At 44.7% G+C, this 24,665-nt stretch overlaps 1 protein-coding gene across 1 annotated transcript in view; it reads right to left on the bottom strand.

The window, feature by feature from the left end:
- LOC139262757 (kinesin-like protein KIF28) overlaps positions 1-24,665 on the bottom strand; it is a 118,330-nt gene that overhangs the window by 83,930 nt on the left and 9,735 nt on the right. The window contains exons 3-7 of the mRNA XM_070877909.1: positions 24,308-24,514; positions 24,162-24,203; positions 21,757-21,972; positions 7,699-7,853; positions 7,370-7,481 (exon numbers count right to left, since the gene is read on the bottom strand). Coding sequence (XP_070734010.1) covers positions 7,370-7,481; positions 7,699-7,853; positions 21,757-21,972; positions 24,162-24,203; positions 24,308-24,514 — 732 coding nt within the window. The remainder of the gene's footprint in view (positions 1-7,369; positions 7,482-7,698; positions 7,854-21,756; positions 21,973-24,161; positions 24,204-24,307; positions 24,515-24,665) is intronic.

The raw sequence follows: 24,665 nt of genomic DNA, 5'->3' as shown, positions 1-24,665 counted from the left end.
GTCGGCGGATACCACAGTCACACTGCAGAAGGCCATCTCTGTGAGCCAGGCATTCATGACCTCGACCTGCGGCAGTAGGCAGATGACTCATCCTCAGGACTCAAACAAGTATTGTGCACAGAGTGGCGCCTTTTAGAGGCTGTACTGTAGAACATGAATCTTCTCAGGGGAGAGAGAACAGGGCCCCGAATCCCTTAACTCAGAGTCTGCCGAGGGGGGCTAATCGAGTAGCACCATGCTGGCATTGCAGAGGGAATCACAGGGCTCTCCAGTGCCGTTTTAAAGACTATGTATGTAAAGGCTGCAGCACAAAGGACCACCTCCAGCGAACGTGTAAAAGAAATATGACTCACTGTGTTGATGAAGAGTCTGCAAATGGCCATGAATCCAGCGTGGATTATGAAGCGATAGTCAGAGAGGCAGCTCAGCCCCACGATGAGGTATATAGCATGTTTACCTGCACTACCGAATGTTCTCCGTTGAGGATGGAAGTCGAGATAAATGGCATTCCAGTCTTCACGGAAGTGGACACGGGGGCGAGCCAATCAGTAATGAATCAAGAAGTCTTTGAGAGGCTATGGGACAGTCAGGCTGAACGACCCAAGTTGGTCCCGGTTCAGGCAAAGCTGCGCACGTACACCAATGAACTTATCCCAGTCGTCGGTAGTGCGGATGTAAAGGTACTCCATGATGGCGCGGTGCACAAGTTACCTCTGTGGATTGTTGCAGGTGATAGACCAATGCTACTCGGAAGAAGGTGGATGGAGAAGATCCATTGGAAGTGGGAAGACTTCACCCCTCCAGCAATCGACGCCCTCCGCGCTCAGAGGCAAAGCAAGCCCTCACCTGAGGTTGGATCCGGCACCAGAGAGCAGAACAGCACAGCGCCCGAGGCACAGACCACTCAGCACGACTGTGTGGAGATGATCCAGCTGGGACGACTCGAGCGCACTTTCCAGGCTCTAGTGGCAGGACTCCGGAGGAAGAAAATCAGATCCAAAGGCGACTTCCCAGCTTCGGTGGCAGAACCCGGGGAGAACAGGAGCACCGTAGTCGACATCGTGGATGGAGGAAAGATGGCGCCCGAAGCACGAGGTGATGCACTGAAGAAAAAGATGGCAGCGGCCAGACCACGAGGTGCAGCGCTGATGAAGCAACATGTAGCACCAAACTGAGAAGAGGAGTGTGGTAATGAAAGCAAGGCTCTCTTAAAGGAGACCTGGAATCCACCACACTTAAAGGGACAGTTCCACATTCTCAAGCAATGTAATAGCAACTGTGAGTTAGAGGTAAAATGTGTAACTGATGATCAAAGTTGTGTACATGCAATAAGCAAGGAAAAGTCGTGCGATTGCGATCATATAAAATGTGTAATTGACGATCAGGGTTGTGTACATGCAACAAGCAAGGAAAAGTTGCGCGATCGCAATTGGAGCTACAGGGTATTCATAATATGTAATGAAATGTTGTGCAATGTAGGATTTCAATTGCATGCAGCCAATGCAGCGGGCAAACACCCATCGGGCACACACAGTTCCAGCGAGCTTCCCAACACTGTAGCCTCACCCCTGGGACTAGAGTTGTGCACCATGGAGTGTGGCCACAAGCAGCCAATACACACGAGCTGCAGAACAAGCGATCTCAGGAGGGCAACAGCACCGGTATCGATACCCTGCCCCCGATCAGCACCGCCTCTCAGGCATCCGATGGCACCAACCGCCACGAGCCTGAAAGAGCAGACTGTGCTAAGGCGCAGACCCCAGACACCATCGCCAACAACGCCAGACCCGGGAATGAAGGGTCACCTGCAACTGTTCTCCAAAAGGGGACCGGGACAAGCCAGGATCCCAAACCAAACAACGCCCAGGCCAGCGAGTCAGCAGTTCCCTGTGCACTGCTAGACGACAGCTCCTCAGGGAGTAGCAGTGACCCAGGGTGCAAAGAAAGGACAGGGAGGTCACAGGCATCTGTGAACCTGCCCAACCCTAGAAGCAACGGCAACAGCTCCGAGAGCAGGCAACTTGAGCCAACCGGGTTCCCACTGCCAGCACTGAGCACCGTGCTGCCACCAGACTGCCTGAACACCATCCAACAATTCTGGCACTAGCTTGTCTTTACACACCGGTTACTGATCCCCAGTACTTTTCGATAATGTATCTCACCAGTCTAATGTACTTGTCTCATAACTGAACCACAAATGTAATGCAAACTTGTTTTTCTTGACTTGACTGTATATGAATGAAATGAGCCTCCGGCATAATCTACATATGGGAGGGGGTGGGGGGAGAATGGAGCACAAACAGCACCACCAGCACTCTAATGCCAACGAAACACCAACCGCTCACCCAAGATTGAAACGACCCGCCAAGGTTCAACCAGATAGAGCTAAGCCCAGGGCACAGTCAATGCAGAGGCGATTTGCACTAAAAGCTTGGGGAAGAGTGATGTCATGTATCCTACATGGCTACTGTCTGTACTATCATAAGGTATGCCACCAGAGGGCACAGCAGTGGGAGACTTGTAGGTTATCTGTACAGGTGTGCCTAGCCTAGTATAAAAGGCAGGCTACCAGGTGTGATCCTCACTCTGGAGTTGTCAATAAAGGACTAATGTCACTACAGTTCAAGTACAACATATTGCCTCGTGGAGCCATTATCAGAGCATCCAAGGGCATAACAATTGGCAATGAGATTACGGACTTTCACGTGAAAATGGCTACCCTTGGTATGTTGCAGCAGTTCGCCGATGGTGATGATTGGGACGTCTTTGTGGAGAGGCTCGACCATTTCTTCACAGCAAACAACCTGGCAGGAGACAACCCGACCACACTGGCTGGCAAGCGCAGAGCTATCCTGCTAACCACTTGTGGGCCCACCGTCTATGGCCTTGTCAGGGACTTGCTGGCACCAGCGAATACAACCACCAAGACATACGAAGAGCTCGTAACACTGATCCATGAGCAACTCAAGCCCAAGGAGAGCATCGTCACAGCCAGACAGCGGTTCTACACCCACTGACAGCCCGAAGGCCAGGAAATCGCGAAATATGTTGCAGACCTCAGGAGACTGGCGGCACTGTGTGATTTCGGCGACCACCTCACCGAAGCGCTGCGGGACATTTTTGTCATTGGAATCGGCCATGAGGGCCTTTTCATAAGCTACTGTCGGCGGATACCACAGACACTGCAGAAGGCCATCTCTGTGAGCCAGGCATTCATGACCTCGACCTGCGGCAGTAGGCAGATGACTCATCCTCAGGACTCAAACCCGGCAAGTATTGTGCACAGAGTGGCGCCTTTTAGAGGCTGTACTGTAGAACATGAATCTTCTCAGGGGAGAAAGAACAGGGCCCCGAATCCCTTAACTCAGAGTCCGCCGAGGCTACCAGGTGTGATCCTCACTCTGGAGTTATCAATAAAGGACTAATGTCAATACAGTTCAAGTACAACACTTGGCTCGTGGAATCATTATCGGAGCATCCAATGACATACCAATAACTATCTTGTGTTTTTTAATTTTCTTCCTTCTCTCCTGAAGTTAGTGGCTCATACTGTTGTACAGTTCCACAGACATCAGTCAACCTCTGCTACTTCACCAAACAGCATTCTTAATATGCAAAACCTAAACAGTGAAATCCCGCTGGGGTTCTTCCAGTCTCCCACAGTGCCTTCCGCGGGCGGGAGAAGGGCGTAACTCTTGGAGAAAAAGCCTGAACAGGTGAAAATATCCATTTATGTCTTTTCGCCAGGGCATCAGCTGATTTCCCACTGTCATTGCAGCTGGAGACTGGGAGAAACCCTGCAGAATTTCAGAGCCAGTGAACTGTTTGAGGACAATGACCAAGCCTAAACCTGCTATTATCTGATGTCACACATGCTTGTTTTCTGGCAGCTACCATTGGATAGCAATCAGGAGTGGGAACCCTGATTCATTTTCCAATCCCGAGACTGGGGGCACTATGGCTAATTATAGCTCCTAATCACTGGCGCAACATTGAACTGCGAACCAAGAGTGGGTACATTACTGTGTGAGAACACCAGTGGTAGGTCGGGGCCATAAAAGGAGCGACGAGCGGCAAGCAGCTTTGGGAGCAGCATGGAGGTATACTACTTCAGGGAGCAGCGTGAGCTGGTGCAGGAGGGCACCGGCAGCGAAGAGTGACGTCATCAAGGTCCAGGTCGGTGATTGGAGCGTGGACAGGTAACTTTGATGGTATGAGGCGCGAATTGGCTAGATTAGACTGGCAAATGATACTTAAAGGGTTGACGGTGGATAGGCAATGGCAAAGCTTTAAAGATCATATGGATGAACTTCAACAATTGTACATCCCTGTCTGGAGTAAAAATAAAATGGGGAAGGTGGCTCAACCATGGCTAACAAGGGAAATTAAGGCTAGTGCTAAATCCAAGGAAGAGGCATACAAATTAGCCGGAAAAAGTAGCAAGCCGGAGGACTGGGAGAAATTTAGAATACAGCAGAGGAGGACAAAGGGGTTAATTAAGAGGGGGAAAATAGAGTACAAGAGGAAGCTTGCCGGAAACATCAAAAATGACTGCAAAAGCTTCCATAGATATGTGAAGAGAAAAAGATTAGTGAAGACAAATGTAGGTCCCTTGCAGTCGGATTCGGGTGAATTTATAATGGCGAACAAAGAAATGGCAGACCAATTGAACAAGTACTTTGGTTCTGTCTTCACAAAGGAAGACACAAATAACCTTCCGGATGTACTAGGGGTCCGAAGGTCTAGTGAGAAGGAGGAACTGAAGGATATCCTTATGAGGCGGGAAATTGTGTTCGGGAACTTGACGGGATTGAAGGCCGATAAATCCCCAGGGCCTGATAGTCGACATCCCAGAGTACTTAAGAAAGTGGCCCTAGAAATAGTGGATGCATTGGTGATAATTTTCCAACAGTCTATCGACTCTGGATCAGTTCCTATGGACTGGAGAGTTGCTAATGTAACACCACTTTTTAAAAAAGGAGAGAGAGAGAAAACAGGTAATTATAGACCAGTTAGCCTGACATCAGTAGTGGGGAAAATGTTGGAATCAATCATTAAGGATGAAATAGCAACACATTTGTAAAGCAGTGATAGGATTGGTCCAAGTCAGCATGGATTTATGAAGGGGAAATCATGCTTGACAAATCTTCTAGAATTTTTTGAGGATGTAACTGGTAGAGTCGACAGGGGAGAACCAGTGGATGTGGTGTATTTGGACTTTCAAAAGGCTTTTGACAAGGTCCCACACAAGAGATTGGTGTGCAAAATCAAAGCACATGTATTGGGGGTAATGTACTGATGTGGATAGAGAACTGGTTGGCAGACAGGAAGCAGAGAGTCGGGATTAACGGGTCATTTTCAGAATGGCAGGCAGTGACTAGTGGAGTGCCGCAGGGCTCAGTGCTGGGACTCCAGCTCTTTACAATATACATCAATGATTTAGGTGAAGGAATTGAGTGTAATATCTCCAAGTTTGTAGATGACACTAAACTGGGTGGTGGTGTGAGCTGTGAGGAGGACACTAAGAGGTTGCAGGGTGATTTGGACAGGTTAGGCGAGTGAGCAAATACATGACAGATGCAGTATAATGTGGATAAATGTGAGGTTATCTACTTTGGGGACAAAAACAGGAAGGCAGAATATTATCTGAATGGTGGCAGATTAGGAAAAGGGGAGGTGCAGTGAGACCTGGGTGTCATGGTTCATCAGTCATTGAAGGGTTGGCATGCAGGTACAGCAGGCGGTGAAGAAGGCAAATATGTTGGCCTTCATAGCGAGAGGATTTGAGGAGAGGAGCAGGGAGGTCTTACTGCAGTTGTACAGGGCCTTGGTGAGGCCACACCTTAAATATTGTGTAGTTTTCTCTCCTAATCTGAGGAAGGACATTCTTGCTATTGAGGGAGTGCAGTGAAGGTTCACCAGACTGATTCCCGGGATGGCAGGACTGACATATGAAGAAAGAGTAGATCGACTAGGCTTATATTCACTGGAATTTAGAAGAATGAGAGGGGATCTCATAGAAACATATAAAATTCTGACGGGACTGGACAGGTTAGATGCAGGAAGAATGTTCCTGATGTTGGGGAAGTCCACAACCAGGGGACACAGTCTAAGGATAAGGGGTAAGCCATTTAGGACTGAGATGAGGAGAAACTTCTTCACTCAGAGTTGTTAACCTGTGGAATTCCCTACCGCAGAGAGTTGTTGATGCCAGTTCATTGGATATATTCAAGAGGGAGTTAGATATGGCCCTTGCGGCTAAAGGGATCAAGGGGTATGAAGAGAAAGCAGGAACGGGGTACTGAGGAAATGATCAGCCATGATCTTATTGAATGGTGGTGCAGGCTCGAAGGGCCGGATGGCCTACTCCTGCACCTATTTTCTATGTTTCTATATTTCTATGTTTCTAGCAGGAGCGGCGAGGTTGGGGTGAAGGAGTGGTGAGAGAATGTAGAGCGATGTGATCGGGACCTGGGAGAGGAATGAGTTCGGGGCCAGAAGAGGTGAGGGCCCAGGGGCAGCATGGGCCAGCCCACACTGCGATATGTGTGCGCACTAGGTCCGTGCAGACTGCAGGTCTCCAGTCGTTTTGGGTAATCCTTGCCACTGGACCAAGACCTAGCTCTGTCAAGCCCATGTGGTGGCTGATGTGCAACGGCCACCACACGTTAAAAAATCCACGCACAGGCATCTACCACCCTTCAAGATGTATTTCGGGATCTGGAATATTAGGTCCTTCATTGAAACACCTGTGAACTCATCCCTTTTTGGTGTGGAAGCAAGTCATCCTCATTTCGAGAGACTTCCTATGATGATGACATTACTAAGCTATATGGCTCAAGTATCTCTCTCAGTCACTGGGGAACTCTCAGAAGCTTATCTGTACTTTTCTTTCCTTCATGGTTAGGTGGACTGTACTGAATGTTTTTCAAATTTGGTAACTTGTGGAACTCTGACATTCCAGTCATGATAGGGTCACCGATGGGATTTAATTCTGAAAGCAGTTAAGTTCAGTTATGAAGTCGTCTTCACAAGGTGAATAAACTCGCTGGCTTATAGCTCCTCATCTTGGATTCTATGATATAAATATGATGCACTGAAAAGTGGACAGATTTTTAAATTTACTGTGGTTAACATTATCTAACAATAAAATAGACAGACAGCAAGAGTCAGGTGTGCCAAAATGTGTCAGTTTGAACAGCACTGGAGCTGAAAATATAAATGTGATAACTACTCCTTATCACATTTTCACCTCGGTGTAGTTGGAGATAATTTTGGAGAGATGTAATTAAAAGAATTTAAGATTATTTTTGGCCTTCCTGAGTTGGAAAAAGTTAATAGATACTTCTATCGAGATGTTAAAACTCACCATAATTGTCTTGCTGTTACCTCCCAGTGCTGTGCTGAGTAGTTTGGTAAGTACTGAGTTGCGATAGGGAATGTACTGAACTCTCTTGCCTACAGCCTTGTCCGATAGGGAACTGTACAATATGTAATGAACAGTATGCAGTTTCTCACTTTAACAACAGGTACATAAAGATATCAAGGCTTGATCATTTGGATTTTGTTTACTGTGTACAGTATAAAGAATTGCCAGTGCAGGAATCAGGCATAAATATTAAAACTGCAAGCTGAACTCCAAATGCAATATCGGTTTCATTTACTTTTTGAAGAAAGGTCAGGTTGGGTTAAGCTCACCTAATAACATTTCCAAGAGTTGTTAGACTGAGATTGATTGCTCGTGCTTCATTGAATCTGTCAGAAGTGACTCCCGCACTTCGCTGCCTTTCACTGCCAGCCAAATCCACCAGATCAATCTCCGAATGCTTCATAGTGAGTTGGTCTGTAAACACCTGTTATGAATACTAAACAGTTATTTATTTGTTTATCGAGTTATTATCAAGGTAACTGTCAAAATGAGTGAAATGCGATGGACATGCCAAAACTTGTGGGCATAAAAATAAGAAAAATGTTATAAAACTTAGGAAAATATAAACATGGTGGATGGTGTTAAGAAGCTTGTTGCAATGATCAATGTTCACTGTGTAGTTGAAAATAGGGAACATTTGGCTTCCTTTGCTGTAAAAGTTTATACAAATATTTAAGCAATCCTTCAACAAGTGGATAGAGATTAACCAGCAATTCAATTTCTTTCATGTACTTTATTTTGGTGAATTCCAAAGGATTGAAAGAATTCAAAAGAGCAACAAGCGTAGCATTTATTTGCAGCATCAGAGCTGTGTTAGTAGCCCTGTGACTGCGTTATTCACTGATCCTGAAAAATATATTGCTTTTCAATAATACCCCAGCATTGAATGACATGATTCTAATTTAACGCGGATATGGAATAAATTATGAATAGGAAAAATCCTTGCAGTTGACAGTCAATACCATTAGGTATAAATAATGGAGTCAATAGTGGATAATTCACTTGCTTTGTGGCACAGGACAATAATGTCTTGGCTCTAGACAGCTAAGGCCACTAACCTGATGGACAACCAACACAGAGGTATAAATCAGTACTATTAACTATTGAAGGACCGTGGTAGTGCTATTGTTTATACCACACTTGGGGGGCCGATTTTCAGTTTTGGAGCACATTGGTGCTGGTGGTGGTGGGATGACTATTCAGATGCCTGCCCAACATTACTGGCAAGAGAGCAATCAATGTCCATGGTCGAGCCTTATTACATTTCTGTTGGGTAAGTTAAGATAGGGGCTCAGGTCACTAAACAGTCATCCTGCAACTTCCATTTATATTCAAAATGTTAACTTTCTACCGTAACACATCTCCTTTCTGTACCATTGAGAAAAGACACTCGCTATTAAACAATACACATACAGACATTACTCATCCTCACAATGCTATCACTCAGGTTTTCTTAAACTGGTACAAACTTTAGGTCATTTTTCCATCGTAAGCAGAAAGCATATTCGCACAAGGCATAGTGGCCAACTCAGCAGGAACTCATCAGCCCACTATGTTTTATGGGCCGTATACATCAATGGAACAACTACCGATGCTCAAAGGCCCTTGTCCAGCTGCTCTCCTTTGTGAATATTTCTAGATTTGATTATCACCTTTATTTCTGTTTCCTGGACTGCCTCTCTTTCCATCATACTGCTCTATTACTTTGTTAAGGCTCTCCTTTGTCCCCATTCCTGTTTACTGTTTCAGGGCATTGTGATGTGAGCACTGGGCCCTGTATTCAATGTCTGTGTTCCAATGAGATCATCTTTTGACAATCCTCAGCATTGATGGTATCAACCCATCAATCATCCTTCTCAGGCACAATGTCAGACATGATAAAAACACTGTGCAATGACAACCAAAAGCAACTAACGTATATTTACTTCAAAACAAGGACATCGGGATACGTGGCATACATATATATTGGGTGGTGTTAATTTAGTGAAAGTAAACAGTTTGTGGCCCAGGCAACTGCATTCATTGACTTAATTGACTCAAACTTGTTTAATTTGTGATGGATGTGGGATAGCTACATTTGATGGCTTATTTTCTAAAAATCACTTTATGTAATCAAGAACAGGATTCCAGTTCTAAAGCTACACTTCTCGGTGATTCCAAAGTAACCTTCCTCAGGTAGGGTAAAGAAACCCACGGCTGAAAAAGCCATTTAAATCCTCATGATCAGAATGTATCATGTCACTCACCTTTGATCTATGACCTTTGCATTCCTGCCCTGTGACTGCTAGGAACCCAAGGGATAGTAGCAAAGACCAGTAGGATTTAAAATAAATTGTAGGTTCCTAACAATAATCTTTGTTGCAGGAAATATGAAAAAGAAGGCAATATGCTGTATGGGCTCAATTTTCACTCTTAGGCAGGAGCGAAGCCTAGCTAGTGTCTAATCTATCCGAGAGCAGCAGTGGCATTGGGATAGTCCAGTTGATTTTAACTGTCAAGCCTCATATACGTTCTGTGGGAAGGACTTCTGCTCAAACCTAGTGTAAATGACGAGAGGGCCAGCGGGTTTTCGATGGCATCAGGCTGCCATTGGGGAGCGGAGGGAACAGTTCCCAGCATAACGTAAGTGGTTGCGAGGGGGTCCAGAGGCAGTCATGGTCAGGAAAGAGGGTAGGAATCCCAAGGCAAGGGAGGCTCAAGTTTGTGTAGGTTTAACATTATAGTAGTAAAGTGATTCCTAACATTTGAATAGCTTTATTGCTGTATGATTAGTGTGGGCTTCAGTACCACTCTATGTAAGATGAAAAATTATAAACAAAAGCCAATACAGGGAGATTATCATTTGGAACTGTCAGCAGTCTAAGTATTAAAACGTTAGAAACCATTCACAGCATTGAATATTTTTCATTGTAATTAAAAGCATGTAAGCAGTTGTGCAATAAAAATGCTCACCAGTATCTCAATGTGCATTCCTTACTACCCCGATAAAATATTGTGTGATATGCATTACTGACTTGATAGAAATTGAGGTTCACATATACTTACTCTGTATAATAGAAAATCCAATACAGATTTATACATATTGTCAAACACACAAAGAACACTCTGCATCCAAAGGGTTTCCGTTCTCTACCCCATATCTAAGGATGCAGCATTTGCCTCGAATACAGCTGCTAGTTTGGTGTTTAATCTTTTTCAGAATTTGACAGCGATCACACAGTGAATTGCTAAATCTTGAATCGACCTTGTTATCATGACCAGTTTCCCTGTATCTTCATTTTTCAGTCATTAGACATTCAGAAAAGTTTTACTAAGATCCACAGGTGTATGCTTTCAATCACTTTCTGAGTTCCAAAGTTTTCCTTCAAATCTGACTTTTAGTATTCTTTGATTTCCAATGATGAGAGCTTTAATTGAGTCTATTGTATGGGTACAGAAGGATGTAAGATCTGAATCATTTTTCAAAATGTTATATTTTAGTTCTGAAGATGTCCATATTATAAAGGTAGATCCTGGGCTAGTAAGAACATAAATTATCCAGTGCACCTGTTCTTGAGTGCTATTCAGCAACCCTTCCTGGAACATGATAGGTGTTCTATTGAGTGAGAATAGAAATGAGTGCAACTGTGATGCTTTCCACTGTTAAATAGCCTACAAATGTTCACGATTGAGGCAGATGAAGAATAGCCACTTGGACAAGATACCATAGTGTCGGCAGTGTCTGTGAAACTATCCCAGAAGGGCTTATGCCTTCAGAGTTGAGGGGAGAAAAAGTATCAAGGAGACCTTTTGATATGTACTCTATTCACAAATTGATGTGTCATTTTTGGAGCTACATTGATAAGTCCATATCCCAAGAGTGATCATAGCATGATTGAATTTCAAATTCAAATGAGGGTGAGAAAGTTGGATCTCTAACCAGCATACTAAGCTTAAATAAAGGAAGCTATCAAGGTATGAGGGCAGAGTTGGCTAAAATGGACTGGGAAAATAGATTAAAGTGTAGGACGGTTGATGAACAGTGGTGTACATTTAAGGAGATATTTCACAACTCTCAAGAAAAATATATTCCAGTGAGGAGGAAAGGGTGTAAGAGAAAAGATAGCCATCCTTGGCTAACTAAAGAAATAAAGGACGGTATCCAATTAAAAACAAGGGCATGCAAAGTGGCCAAAACTAGTGGGAGGACAGAAGACTGGGAAGCTTTCAAAAGCCAGCAAAGAACGACTAAAAAAATGATTAAAAAAGGGAAGGTAGACTATGAAAGTAAACCAGCACAAAATATAAAAACAGATAGCAAGAGTTTCTATAGGTATATAAAAAGGAAAAGGGTGGCTAAAGTAAATGTTGGTCCCTTAGAGGACGAGACCGGGGAATTAGTAATGGGGAACACGGAGATGGCAGAAACTCTGAACAAATATTTTGTATCAGTCTTTACGGTAGAGGACAGTGGATAGCCAAGGGGCTATAGTGGAGCTGGTGGGGTGGGGGGGGGGGGGGAAGACTTAACACAATCACAATCACTAAGGAGGTTGTACTCAGTAAGGTAATGGGACTAAAGGCAGATAAATCCCCTGGACCTGATGGCTCACATCCTAGGGTCTTAAAAGAAGTAGCTGCAGGGATTGTGAATGCATTGATTGTAATTTACCAAAATTCCCTGAATTCTGGGAGGTTCCAGCAGATTGGAAAACTGCAAATGTAACACCCCTATTTAAAAAAAGAGGCAGACAAAAAGCAGAAAACTATAGACCAGTTAGCTTAACATCTGTGGTTGGGAAAATGTTGGAGTCCATTATTAAGGAAGCAGTAGCAGGACATTTGGAAAAGCAAAATTCGGTCAGGCAGAGTCAGCATTGATTTATGAAGGGGAAGTCATGTTTGACAAATTTGCTGGAGTTCTTTGAGGATATAACGGACAGGACGGATAAAAGGAACCAGTGGATGTGGTATATTTGGACTTCCAGAAGACATTTGACAAGGTGCCGCATAAAAGGTTACTGCACAAGATAAAAGTTCATGGGGTTGGGGGTAATATATTGGCATGGATAGAGGATTGGCTAACTAACAGAGAAGAGAGAGTCAGAATAAATGGTTCATTCTCTGGTTGGCAACCAGTAACTAATGGGGTGCTGCAGGGATAAGTGCTGTGACCCCAACTATTTACAATCTATATTAACGACTTGGAAGAAGGGACTGAGTGTAACGTAGCCAAGTTTGCTGACGATACAAAGATGGGAGGAAAAGCAATGTGTGAGGAGGACACAAAAAATCTGCAAAAGGACATAGACAGGTTAAGTGAGTGAGCAAAAATTTGGCAGATGGAGTATAATGTCGGAAAGTGTGAGGTCATGCACTTTGGCAGAAAAAAATCAAAGAGCAAGTTATTATTTAAATGGAGAAAGATTGCCAAGTGTCACGGTACAGCGGGACCTGGGGGTACTTGTGCATGAAGCACAAAAGGATAGTATGCAGGTACAGCAAGTGATCAGGAAGGCCAATGGTATCTTGGCCTTTATTGCAAAGGGGATGGAGTATAAAAGCAGGGAAGTCTTGCTACAGCTATATAAGGTATTGGTGAGGCCACACCTGGAATACTGCGTGCAGTTTTGGTTTCCATATTTACGAAAGGATATACTTGCTTTGGAGGCAGTTCAGAGAAGGTTCACTAGGTTGATTCCGGGGATGAGGGGTTGACTTATGAGGAAAGGTTGAGTAGGTTGGGCCTCTACTCATTGGAATTCAGAAGGATGAGATGTGATCTTATCGAAACGTATAAGATTATGAGGGGGCTTGACAAGGTGGTTGCAGAGAGGATGTTTCCACTGATGGGGGAGACTAGAACTAGAAGGCATGATCTTGGAATAAGGGGCCGCCCATTTAAAACAGAGATGAGGAGAAATTTCTTCTATCAGAGGGTCGTAAATCTGTGGAATTCGCTGCCTCAGAGAGCTGTGGAAGCTGGGACATTGAATAAATTTAAGACAGAAATAGACAGTTTCTTAAACGATAAGGGGTTATGGGGAATGGGCGGGGAAGTGGAGCCGAGTCCATGATCAGATCAGCCATGATCTTATTGAATGGTGGAGCAGGCTCAAGGGGCCGTATGGCCTACTCTTGTTCCTATTTCTTATGTTCTTATGTTCGAACAATTTGATACCAGTTCAATCATCTTTTTGATGAAGAATATGTTTTGTGTTGGTGGAGCTGAAATCAAGTCTCCTTCTTAGGCAGTCCCTTGGAGTCGAGGATGATTGCTTCCACACTAAAATGAGTTCTCAGGTGACTGATAAGTCCAATGTGGGACCTACTGTCTCTGTCACAGGTGGGGCAGATGGTGGTTGAAGGGACGGGTGGATGGGGTGCTTGGATTGCCGTGCGCTCCTTCTACTGTTTGCGCTTGGCTTCCGTTTGCTCCCGACGAAGAAACTTGAGGTGTTCAGCTCCTTCCCAGATGCTTCTCCTTCACTTTGGGTGGCCTTTGGCCAGGGATTCCCAGGTATAGGTGGGGATGTTGCCCTTTTTCAAGGATGCTTTGAGGGTGTCCTTGAAGCGTTTCCTCTGCCCACCTGGGGCTTGCTTGCCAGGTCAGAGCTCTGAGTAGAGCGCTTGTTTTGGGAGTCTCGTATTGGGCATGTGGACAATGTGGCCCATTCATCGATGCTGATCGAGCGTGGTCACTGCTTCGATGCTGGGGATGTTGGCCTGAGCAATGGATTTGCAGGATCTTGAGGAGGCAGCATTGGTGGTACTTCTCCAGTACTTTGAGGTGCCTGCTGTACATAGTTCATATCTCTGAAGCATATAGGAGGGCGGGTATCATTACTGCTCTGTAGACCATGAGCTTGATGCCGGGTTTGAGGTCCTGGTCTTCAAACACTCTCTTCCTCAGGCGGCCGAAGGCTGCACTGGAACACTGAAGGCAGTGTTGGACTTAGTCATCGATGTCAGCCCTTGTTGACAGTAGGCTCCCAAGGTATGGAAAATTGTCCACGTTGTCCAAGGCCTCGTCGGGGGGCAGTACTTTGTGGTGGGGGCAAGTTGGTAGAGGACCTTTGTCTTACGGATGTTTAATGTAAGGCCCATACTCTCATATGCCTCGGTGAAGGTGTTGACGATGGTTTGGAGTTCGGCTTCCGAGTGTGCGCAGACACAAGCGTCGTCTGCACACTATAATTCAATGACAAAGGATGGGACGACCTTGAATCTGAACTGGAGGCGACGGAGGTTGAATAGTTTCCCGTTTGTTCTGTAATTTAGCTCCACTCCAGCGGGGAGCTTACTGAGGACGAGATGGAGTATTGCAGCAAGGAAGATCGAGAAGAGCATTGGTGCAATAACACAGCCTTGCTTGACCCCAGTCCATACATGAATTGGGTCTGTGGTGGATCCGTTGGTCAGGCTCACGGCTTGCATGTCATCGCGAAGCAGGCGGAGGATGGTGACAAACTTTTGAGGGCAGCCGAATTTGAGGAGGTCACTCCATAATCCCTCATGGTTGACAGTGTTGAAGGCCAGATGGTGGGTGGAGAAAGCGCAGGAGATCCAGCAACTAGCTAACAACCACGACGTGCATGGATTATTTAGCACAGTCAAGACCACCTACAGCCCAAGCACCCAAGGTCCTTACCCCACTGTGGGCCAAGAACGGAGAGGTACTCATCAAGGACAAAGAGGCATAGTACCCTCTGGAAGTAGCACTTTGAAGATCTCCTTAACCGAGACTCTGTCTTTAATGCTAGTGTCCTCGACTCCATCCCGCAGCATGCTACCCGCCACCACATCAGCACAATGCCAGCCTGGCATGAGGTCGAAAAGGTCAACTGAAGCACAACAAGGCCTCGGGAGCAGATGGAATCCCCGCCGAAGCACTAAAGCATAGTGGAGATGCACTATTGGTGCAAATAAGTGAACTCATTTCATTTATTTGGAAGGAGGAGAGCATGCCAAGGGATCTCAGAGATGCCATAATCGTGACCATCTTCAAGAAAGGTGACGAGTCCGATTGCGGTAATTACAGAGGAGTTTCCCTGCTGTCTGCCACGGAAAGTCATCGCAAGAAACCTCCTCAATTGCCTTCTCCCTATGGCTGAAGAACTCCTTCCAGAGTCACAATGCGTATTCTGCCCACGAAGGAGCACAATGGACATGATCTTCACCGTGCGCCAAATTCAGGAGAAATGCAGGGAACAGCATCAGCCTCTGTACATGAAATCGAGTCTATACTACATTTGGCTGACTGAGGATTAATGTCCAGTTTGCAGAGTTGCAGGTTGAGCTTCTCTTGTTCACAAAAGGTCATCAGCATTCAATAGCACTGTTTTATTATTTAGTTAAGCAGTTTTAAAGTGTTATTACATTTAATAAATACAGGAGGCTTCAAAGTCCTGCACTTTTGTGCCACATAAATTGTGGCTTTCAAATGGAATTGGATAAGTACCTGAAGAAAAAAATTGGCAGGGATGCCGGAAAAGGGCAGGGGAGTGGGTCAAGTTAAAGTGCTCTTGCAAATACTTGACGGACCAAATGGCCTCCTTCTGTGCTGTAATGATTCTTTGATTCTATGTGTCATAGAATAGAATTGACAATTCCTTTTCCACACAATTTGTGCTGAAATTCAGTTTTGAAGGTTCTACATTTGAGTACAACTAAAGCTGATAATGTCCAAGTATTGAAAAAGTAAAACACAGCTCAAAATGGTAATGGATCTTACACAATGCTCCTTAACCTTAGTGATACTGTCCCATAATGTTATAAATAATTAAGTAAAAAAACAAAAGCTCAATGTGTAGGGTTCTGTTGTTGATTGTAAAATCCTGATGCTTCATGTTGTTAATGCAGGGATCTATTCATGGGACCTCTGAAGGTTTTTAGCTTCATTTATGAGCCTCCCTTTTGTACCTTTTTTTAAAAAAGGCTTCAAATTCCGAGTTGTAAACATTGTGGTTGAACTTGCACACTGCAATTGAATAGTAGTCAAGAATATAGGACACTTTTGAAGTAATACTATTTTTGCCCTTGTCGCAGAATGAAAGTAACCAATAAAATGTCATTAAAATTATATATATACTGCAAATAAACCAAAAAAAACAGAAATAAATTAATTCTCATTCTTAAAATATTTTACGTCTAATTCGCTTATGTTCTCTGAATTGTAACATTGGAAACTATTTCCTAGTTGTTGTTATGCAGTGGTTTCTATTTTGTATTTTCAACATTTTTGTAACCTCTTATTATCATCTTCTTGCAATGTATCCATTTCACTTCTTCCAATTGGTTGTTTCCCTCTATATCTATTTCCAATTTTCTTAGTCCTTTTCATTTCTAGTCTATTTAATATCATTAACTCTTTAATTATTGTGGCTGAGAAATTTGGTTCAATGCATTACTTTACCAAACAAGGCTTGTTCTTTCAAATCTTACTCAATGTAAGTCTTTTGGGCAGCAATCGGGCACTGATGGATTGTTAGGAAAATCTGCCCCAAGTATTTAACTGGTTAAATAACCTATCGGAATACTTAATAACACATATACTTTGTTGTGTATCTGTAAAGCATGCACTCCCATGTTCCACCACCAGGGAGTGCATCCCTTGAAGTCCCAAGGGATCCCAGCATCCCTTGGGAGCACTGTATATAAGCCAGCCCCTAAGGCCTGTTCCTCACTCTGGAGTCTCTTAATAAAGACTGAGGTCACTGTTACTTTAACCTCCCTGTGTGCAGTCCCATCTGTGTTAGGAACACAATAACTGGCGACGAGTATACGAATCCAACACAAAGATGCAGCAAACTGTGCGCATCCTGGAGAAGTACTCAAAGGGTGAGGACTGGGAAACCAATGTCAAACGGCTAGACCAGTACTTTGTAGCCAACAAGCTGAACGGAGAAGGAAGCGCTGCAAAAAGGAGAGCGGACCTCCTCACGGTCTGCGGGTCACCGACCTACAGCTGCATGAAGAATCTTCTGGCTCCAGTGAAACCCACAGATAAGTCGTATGAGGAGCTGTGTACACTGGTTTGGGAACATCTTAACCCGAGGGAGAGTGTGCTGATGACGAGGTATCGGTTCCACACGTGCCAGTGATCTGAAGGTCAGGAAGTGGCAAGCTATGTCGCCGAGCTAAGGTGACTTGCATGACAATGTGAGTTTGATGGCTACCTGGAGCAGATGCTCAGAGACTTTTTTGAACTGGGCATTGGCCACGAGACCATCCAATGAAAACTTTTGACTATAGAGAAGATGACCCTCAGTAAGGCCATTGCGATAGCACAGGCATTTTTGTCCACCAAATAACACCAAACAAATCTCTCAGCACACAAGTGCTAGCAATGTTCAGAAATTAACTGGAACTGTGTTTGCGAGCAGAAATGTACAGGGCAGAAACCACGAGTCTGCAACTGCCAGCAGGCCTCAGATGACCCAGATGACTCAGAGTCCACAACAAAGGATGAATGCAAGGCAATTCACACCTTGTTAGCATTGTGGAGGCTTCCATTCAGCCTATTCATGCCGCTTCAAAGGGTATGCTTGCAAGAGCTGTGGAACAATGGGGCACCTCGAACAAGCTCTGCAAAGCCTGCTAACCACCATGTGGCAGAGGAAGATCGGTGCATGGTGGTTCAAAGCAATTTCAAGCTTCAGAGAGAGGAGGCAGATGCTGAAGTACACGGGGTGCACACATTTTCGATGAAATGTCCACCTATAATGCTAAATGTAAATTTGAATGGCTCACCCATAGCCATGGAACTGGACACTGGCACTAGCCAATCCATCATGAGTAAAAAGATGTTTGAGAGACTGTGGTGCAACAAGGCACTCAGACCAGCCCTGAGCCCCATCCACACGAAACTGAGAATGTACACCAAAGAGCTCATCACCGTCCTGGGCAGCACCATGGTCAAGGTCACCTACGAGGGCACGGTGCACGAACTGCCACTCTGGATTGTCCCGGGCGATGGCCCCACACTACTTGGAAGGAGCTGGCTGGGCAAAATCCGCTGGAACTGGAATGACATCTGAGCGCTATCACATGCCGATGATGCCTCATGTACCCAGGTTCTTAACAAATTTCCTTCCCTTTTTGAACCAGGCATTGGAAACTTTTCCGGGTGAAGGTGCGGATCCACTTGGTTCCAGAGGCATGACCCATTCACCACAAGGTGCGAGCGGTACCTCGCATGATGAGGGAGAGAGTGGAAATTGAGCTGGACAGGCTGCAATGCGAGGGCATCATCTCCCCAGTGGAATTCAGCAAGTGGGCCAGCCCGATTGTTCCAGTACTCAAAAGTGATGGCACGGTCAGATTTGCGGCAATTATAAAGTAACTATCAATCGTTTCTTGCTACAGGACCAATACCTAAGGCAGATGGCCTATTTGCGACGCTGGCAGGAGGCAAGACGTTCACCAAGTTCGACCTGACTTCGGCCTACATGACACAGGAGCTGGAGGAGTCTTCGAAGGGCCTCACCTGTATCAACACGCACAAGGGACTGTTCATCTACAACAGATGCCCATTTGGAATTCGGTCGGCTGCAGCGAACTTCCAGAGAAACATGGAGAGCCTACTGAAGTCGGTACCAAGCACGGTGGTTTTTCAGGACGACATATTGGTCATGGGTCGGGACACTGTCGAGCGCCTACAAAACCTGGAGGAGGTCCTCCAGCGACTGGACCGCGTAGGGTGGTGGCTGAAGAGGTTGAAATGCATCTTTATGGCAACAGAAGTGAAGTTTTTGGGGAGAAAGATCACGGCGGATGGCATTCGGCCCACAGACGCCAAGACAGAGGCTATCAGGAATGCGCCCAGGCCACAGAACGTCACGGAGCTGCGGTCGTTCCTGCGACTTCTCAACTATTATGGTAACCTCCTCCCGGGGTTAAGCATCCTCTTAGAGTGTTATTGAGTAAAGGTGAGAACTGGGTATGGGAAAAAAACCAAATAATTGCTTTTCAGAAAGCCAGAAACATTTATGCTCCAACAAGCTGCTTGTATTGTATAACCCGTGTAAAAGACTTGTGCTACCATGTGATGCATCGTCGTATGGAGTCGGGTGTGTATTACAACAAGCTAACATTGTGGGGAAGTCGCAACCTGTCGCCAATGCCTCCAGGAGCTTGTCTAAGGCCGAGAGGGCCTACAGCATGATTGAGAAAGAGGCATTAGCATGTGTGTTCAGGGTAAAGAAAATGCATCAGTACCCGTTTGGCCTCACATCCCTGTTCGCTAAAAACAAGGGGATAAATACTAATGCCTCAGCCCGCATACAAAGGTGGGCACCTGCCCTATCAGCATATAACTATACCATCCACCACAGGCCAGGCACCGAGAACTGTGCGGATGCTCTCAGTTGGCTACCTTTGCCCACCACGGAGGTGGAAATGGCGCAGCTTGCAAACTTGTTGATGGTGGCACAGCCCGCAGACTTCTTGATAGTCATGGAAGCGTTTGAAAATGATAAATCATCTGTCACGGCCCGCCAGATTAGGACTTGGACCCATCACGATCCTCTGCTGTCCCTAGTAAAAAAAACTGTGTGCTGAATGGGAGCTGGGCCAGCAGCCCCATTGAAATGCAAGAGCTAATCAAGCCGTTCCAGCAGCAAAAGGACGAGCTGTCCATTCAGGCAGACTGCCTGTTGTGGGGTAACCGCGTAGTGCTACCCAAAAAGGGCAGGGAGATGTTCATCTCGGATCTCCACAGCACACACCCGGGTATAGTAATGATGAAAGCGATAGACAGATCCCACGTGTGATGGCCCGGTATCGACTCTGACTTAGAGTCCTGTGTACGACAATACAGCGTGTGTGCTCAGTTGAGCAACTTGTCCAGAGAGGCACCACTAAGCTTGTGATCCTGGCCCTCCAGACCATGGTCGAGGATCCATGTCGACTATGCAGGCCCATTTCTCGGTAAAATGTTCCTGGTGGTGGTGGGTGCTTTTTCAAAATGGATTGAATGTGAAATAATGTCGGATAGCACCGCAACTGCCACCATTGAAAGCCTGAGGGCCATGTTTGCCACCCACGGCCTGCCTGACATACTGGTCAGTGACAACGGGCCATGTTTCACCAGTGCCAAATTTAAAGAATTCATGATCCGCAATGGGATCAAACATGTCACCTCGGCCCCGTTTAAACCAGCCTCCAATGGGCAGGCAGAGCGGGCAGTACAAACAATCAAACAGAGCCTTAAACGAATCACAGAAGGCTCACTCCAAACTCGCCTGTCCCGAGTACTGCTCAGCTACCACACGAGACCCCACTCGCTCACAGGGGTGCTCCCGGCTGAGCTACTCATGAAAAGGACACTTAAAAGCTGACTCTCGCTGGTTCACTCCTACCTGCATGATCAGGTAGAGAGCAGGCGGCAGCAACAAAATGTAAACGATGGTCGGGCCACTGTGTCACGGGAAATTGATCTGAATGACCCTGTGTACGTGCTAAACTATGGACATGGTCCCAAGTGGATCACGGGCACGGTGATAGCTAAAGAAGGGAGTAGGGTGTTTGTAGTCAAACTAGACAATGGACAAATTTGCAGAAAGCACTTGGACCAAATGATCCTGCGGTTCACAGACTGCCATGAACAACCCACAACCCACAACCCACCTTTTTTGAGCCCACAACACACACCCAAAGGATCAACAACACCACCACGGACCAGGAAATCGAACCCATCACGCCCAACAGCCCAGCAAGGCCAGGCTCACCCAGCAGCCCTGCAGGGCCAACAGCACACCAGCCCAGCGAGGGCACACCCAACACACCAGAAGACATTTGTACCGAGGCGGTCCACCAGGGAAAGAAAGGCTCCCGACCGCCTCACCTTGTAAATAATTTTCACTTTGACTTTGGGTGGGAGTGATGTTGTGTATCTGTAAAGCATGCACTCCCATGTTCCGCCACCAAGGACCGCATCCCCTGAAGTCCCAAGGGATCCCAGCATCCCTTGGGAGCACTCTATATAAGCCGGCCCCTAAGCCCTGTTCCTCACTCTAGAGTGTCTTAATAAAGACTGAGGTCACTGTTACTTTAACCTCCCTGTGTGCAGTCTCATCTGTGTTAGGAACACAATACACTTCACTAAATTAGTTAAGTTATATATAAATAAACTTTTAATGCAGTTGAAAATGTTACCTGATGTTCTGTATTCTATTTGATGCCTCATTAAATTGTTCTTAATATTGCTATTGAATTTTATCAAATGTCATGTTATGTTCATTAGGAGTGGCAGCACAGGTAGGACTTTGGGAGTGAGCTTTACAGCCTAAATATTGGAAAGTTTCCACGTTGCTCACTAGCTCCCTTCATGGTCTTACACCTTGTACCTGCTGAAAGTGGATGCTGATCACCATGTGGGATCTGCTGCTGGTGGTGTTCCAGTTAGTTGAGGCAGCGCTTCTGTTCCGAATTCCTTGATCCAGGAAAGCCTCAAGTTGCTTAAAACTGTTACATGGCACTGACTTAAGGCACTCAACATAAAATCCATGTCTGCCTTCCCGCACACGCAGACCATTAGGCTTTCGAATCTTTGACAGGAGGTCCTGAACCTTCAAAATCAAAACATGTAATCATTAAAATGCACAGAAATACTATTTGCAGAACAAAAATAGATCACCAAATGGCAGGCAGCAACCAATGTTCAATCATTTGAACTAATCCAATGCAGATTCACTAGAATGCTGCTTGGTATGAGCAAATAAAAAAACAAATAAAAGACTTGAAATGTTTTTGTTTTTGTAAGAACTCTGCATATTACGCGGCGATATGATAGAAATGCTTAAAATTATGAAACAATGACACAGGGTAGTTAGAAGCAGATTGTTTCCAGTAGTTAAGATGTTAAGAGCAAAGAGCCTTGGATTCAAGATTAAATGTAAGAGATTTAGAATAGAGGGCAGGTTAGATAAACTAATTTACACAGAGTTGTGAAGCTCTGGATCATTTCCAGAACTAGCGATTGAGGTAGAAATTATATCAACTTTCAAGATTAGATTGGGTAGGTGATTGAAGCGAAAGGGGTTGAAGGGATATTGGAGCAAGATGTGTAAATGTTGTTAGGTGTATTTGCTCACATAGAGCGTGAATGACAACGTGAACTGCTTGGGCCAAATGGTCTATTCCCGTATTCTATATATTTCTAGTGATTTCTTAATATTATTTCAAATTTTCAGAGGAAACTTAACATAATAATATAAATTAATAAAAGTACACAGCAGTGTGGTGAGCCTGCCAGTGCACCACAGAGAAGCAAAACATAAGAACATAAGAAATAGGATCAGGATTAGGCCATTTGGTCCCTCGAGCCTGTTCCGCCATTTAATAAGATCATATCTGATGTGGAAAGCTTAGGTTGTGTCCACAATTGCCCACATAGAGAGGCAGGTTTTTGCCTGCTCCGCCTGGGTGGGAAATCCCTTTATAGAAGCACCATGTTGTTAGAAGCACCATGTTGATGCAAAGCATTGCCTCTCAGGAAGGAAGCAATCGTGCAAGGAAGAGATCTTACACCTTGTTTCATGGGGCTCCTAATGGTAATTTACTGAGTGACATGAGCAAATATATGTCCAGTTCCTAGGAAATGGTATATAGTTGGAGGAGGGAGCTAAAGATCAGGACAAAAATAAATACAAACTGGGTGGATGATGATTTAAAAAAAGTATTTTAGTCCACAATTTAAAAAAAACATGATACAGATAGTATTTTCAAATAATTACAATGTTAAATGCCTAATATATCTAAGTTAATATTGTGATAAGATAAAGGCCCGTAATTTGTAGTCAGTGGCAAAGCATAGGCTTTCACCGCTGGCCCCAAAGAAAGCATCCCACAAAGATCCTGTGATTCCCGTGGCAAGAAGTTCGGCTTTTACGGTGTTTAATTGAGATTAGTGTGGTTTAGTGGGAATTCCATAGTGCGAGCTATTCTGACGTCAACAAACTGTCTATGCGCCAATTACAATGCAAAATTCTCACGGCCAGTGAACCAGAAATTGAAGAAGCTCCTTTTATTCTGACTTTTTAAAAATGTTATAGAGAGCAAAACAAAGATTGAGCCTCTCACATGGGGAAAAGGTAAACCTGAAATATCTATATTTTTAAGGTTCCTTAAAAATTGGAATTATGGAGAAATTTGACACTCCACAGAATTAAAATGGGATTTTCAGGGCCATAACGTTTGTTTACCAGTCATTATGCTATTAAAACCCCAGTTACATCTAATCCAACAAGGTCTAACTATTAATGGGGTATTTAACAGCGATATTACCACGGAGAAGTCAATCTTTTTGTCAGTTTCATGATTACACGGATTGTCGACTATGACAGAGTGGGGAGGTGGGGGGGGGGAGAGGGGTTGCGGCCCCACAGCACAGCCAGTGTCAGAGCAGTGAATAACTGATCGCAACTTCAGGATTCCCATGTTAGGATGCACATGCGCCAAATCCTGAAGTTGCGGTCAGTTTCAGAGGAGTAATAACAGTGAACACTGTACTTTTGCTATTATTACCCACTGCAACTTTCAGGCCTGGGAAAAACTAGACCTGGGTTTATACTTGTGTGGTTAGGAACTATGGGCTATATTTTCCCCTGTTAACTAAAATCAACAAAAAGTAGAAATGAGTATAAAGTGGTATTTCTTTCTTTATACTGATGTTTACTTTTTCACTGAAATTAATAGACAGCACGTCTAGATTTGCAACTTCCATTTGAGTATTGTGCAGCGCAATAGTTACACATACCTGTTCATTGTAGATCTCGAACATGCTAAAATAAACCTACAAAAGACAATTGATAATCAATAAAGGGGCACTTTAGGTTGTTAAACTAAATTTTAAATAAACTAAGATTTACTGTGCATGTGATGCCACCTACTCCTTACATAAAACAGCCTGTCCTTGTTTTGATGCTGTTTAATTTCCTGGAAGAGTTCTTCACAAATCATGGGAACAAGACCCTTGTTTCCTCCATATCCTGTCATAGAATGGCTCTTCCCTGATCCAGTTTGTCCATAGGAAAAAAGGGATGCATTGTACCCCTTCCAGGCATTCTCCAAGACAGCTCTCCCAAGTTCATTAAAGACCCGTTCCTTTGAATAATTGACATGAATGAATTCTCCATATTTTCAAATCACAATATAATACATTCTAAATTATTATTTGGCTCAAGATAAGGTTTTAATGTTTTAATTTAAAAATACTAATAAAAGTGTATAATATTTTTGTACTTAATTGCATTTC

This window comes from Pristiophorus japonicus, chromosome 4, assembly GCF_044704955.1.
Source record: "Pristiophorus japonicus isolate sPriJap1 chromosome 4, sPriJap1.hap1, whole genome shotgun sequence".
In the NCBI taxonomy this organism is placed as follows: Eukaryota; Metazoa; Chordata; class Chondrichthyes; family Pristiophoridae; genus Pristiophorus; species Pristiophorus japonicus.
This window is presented reverse-complemented; position numbering and strand designations above follow the sequence as displayed.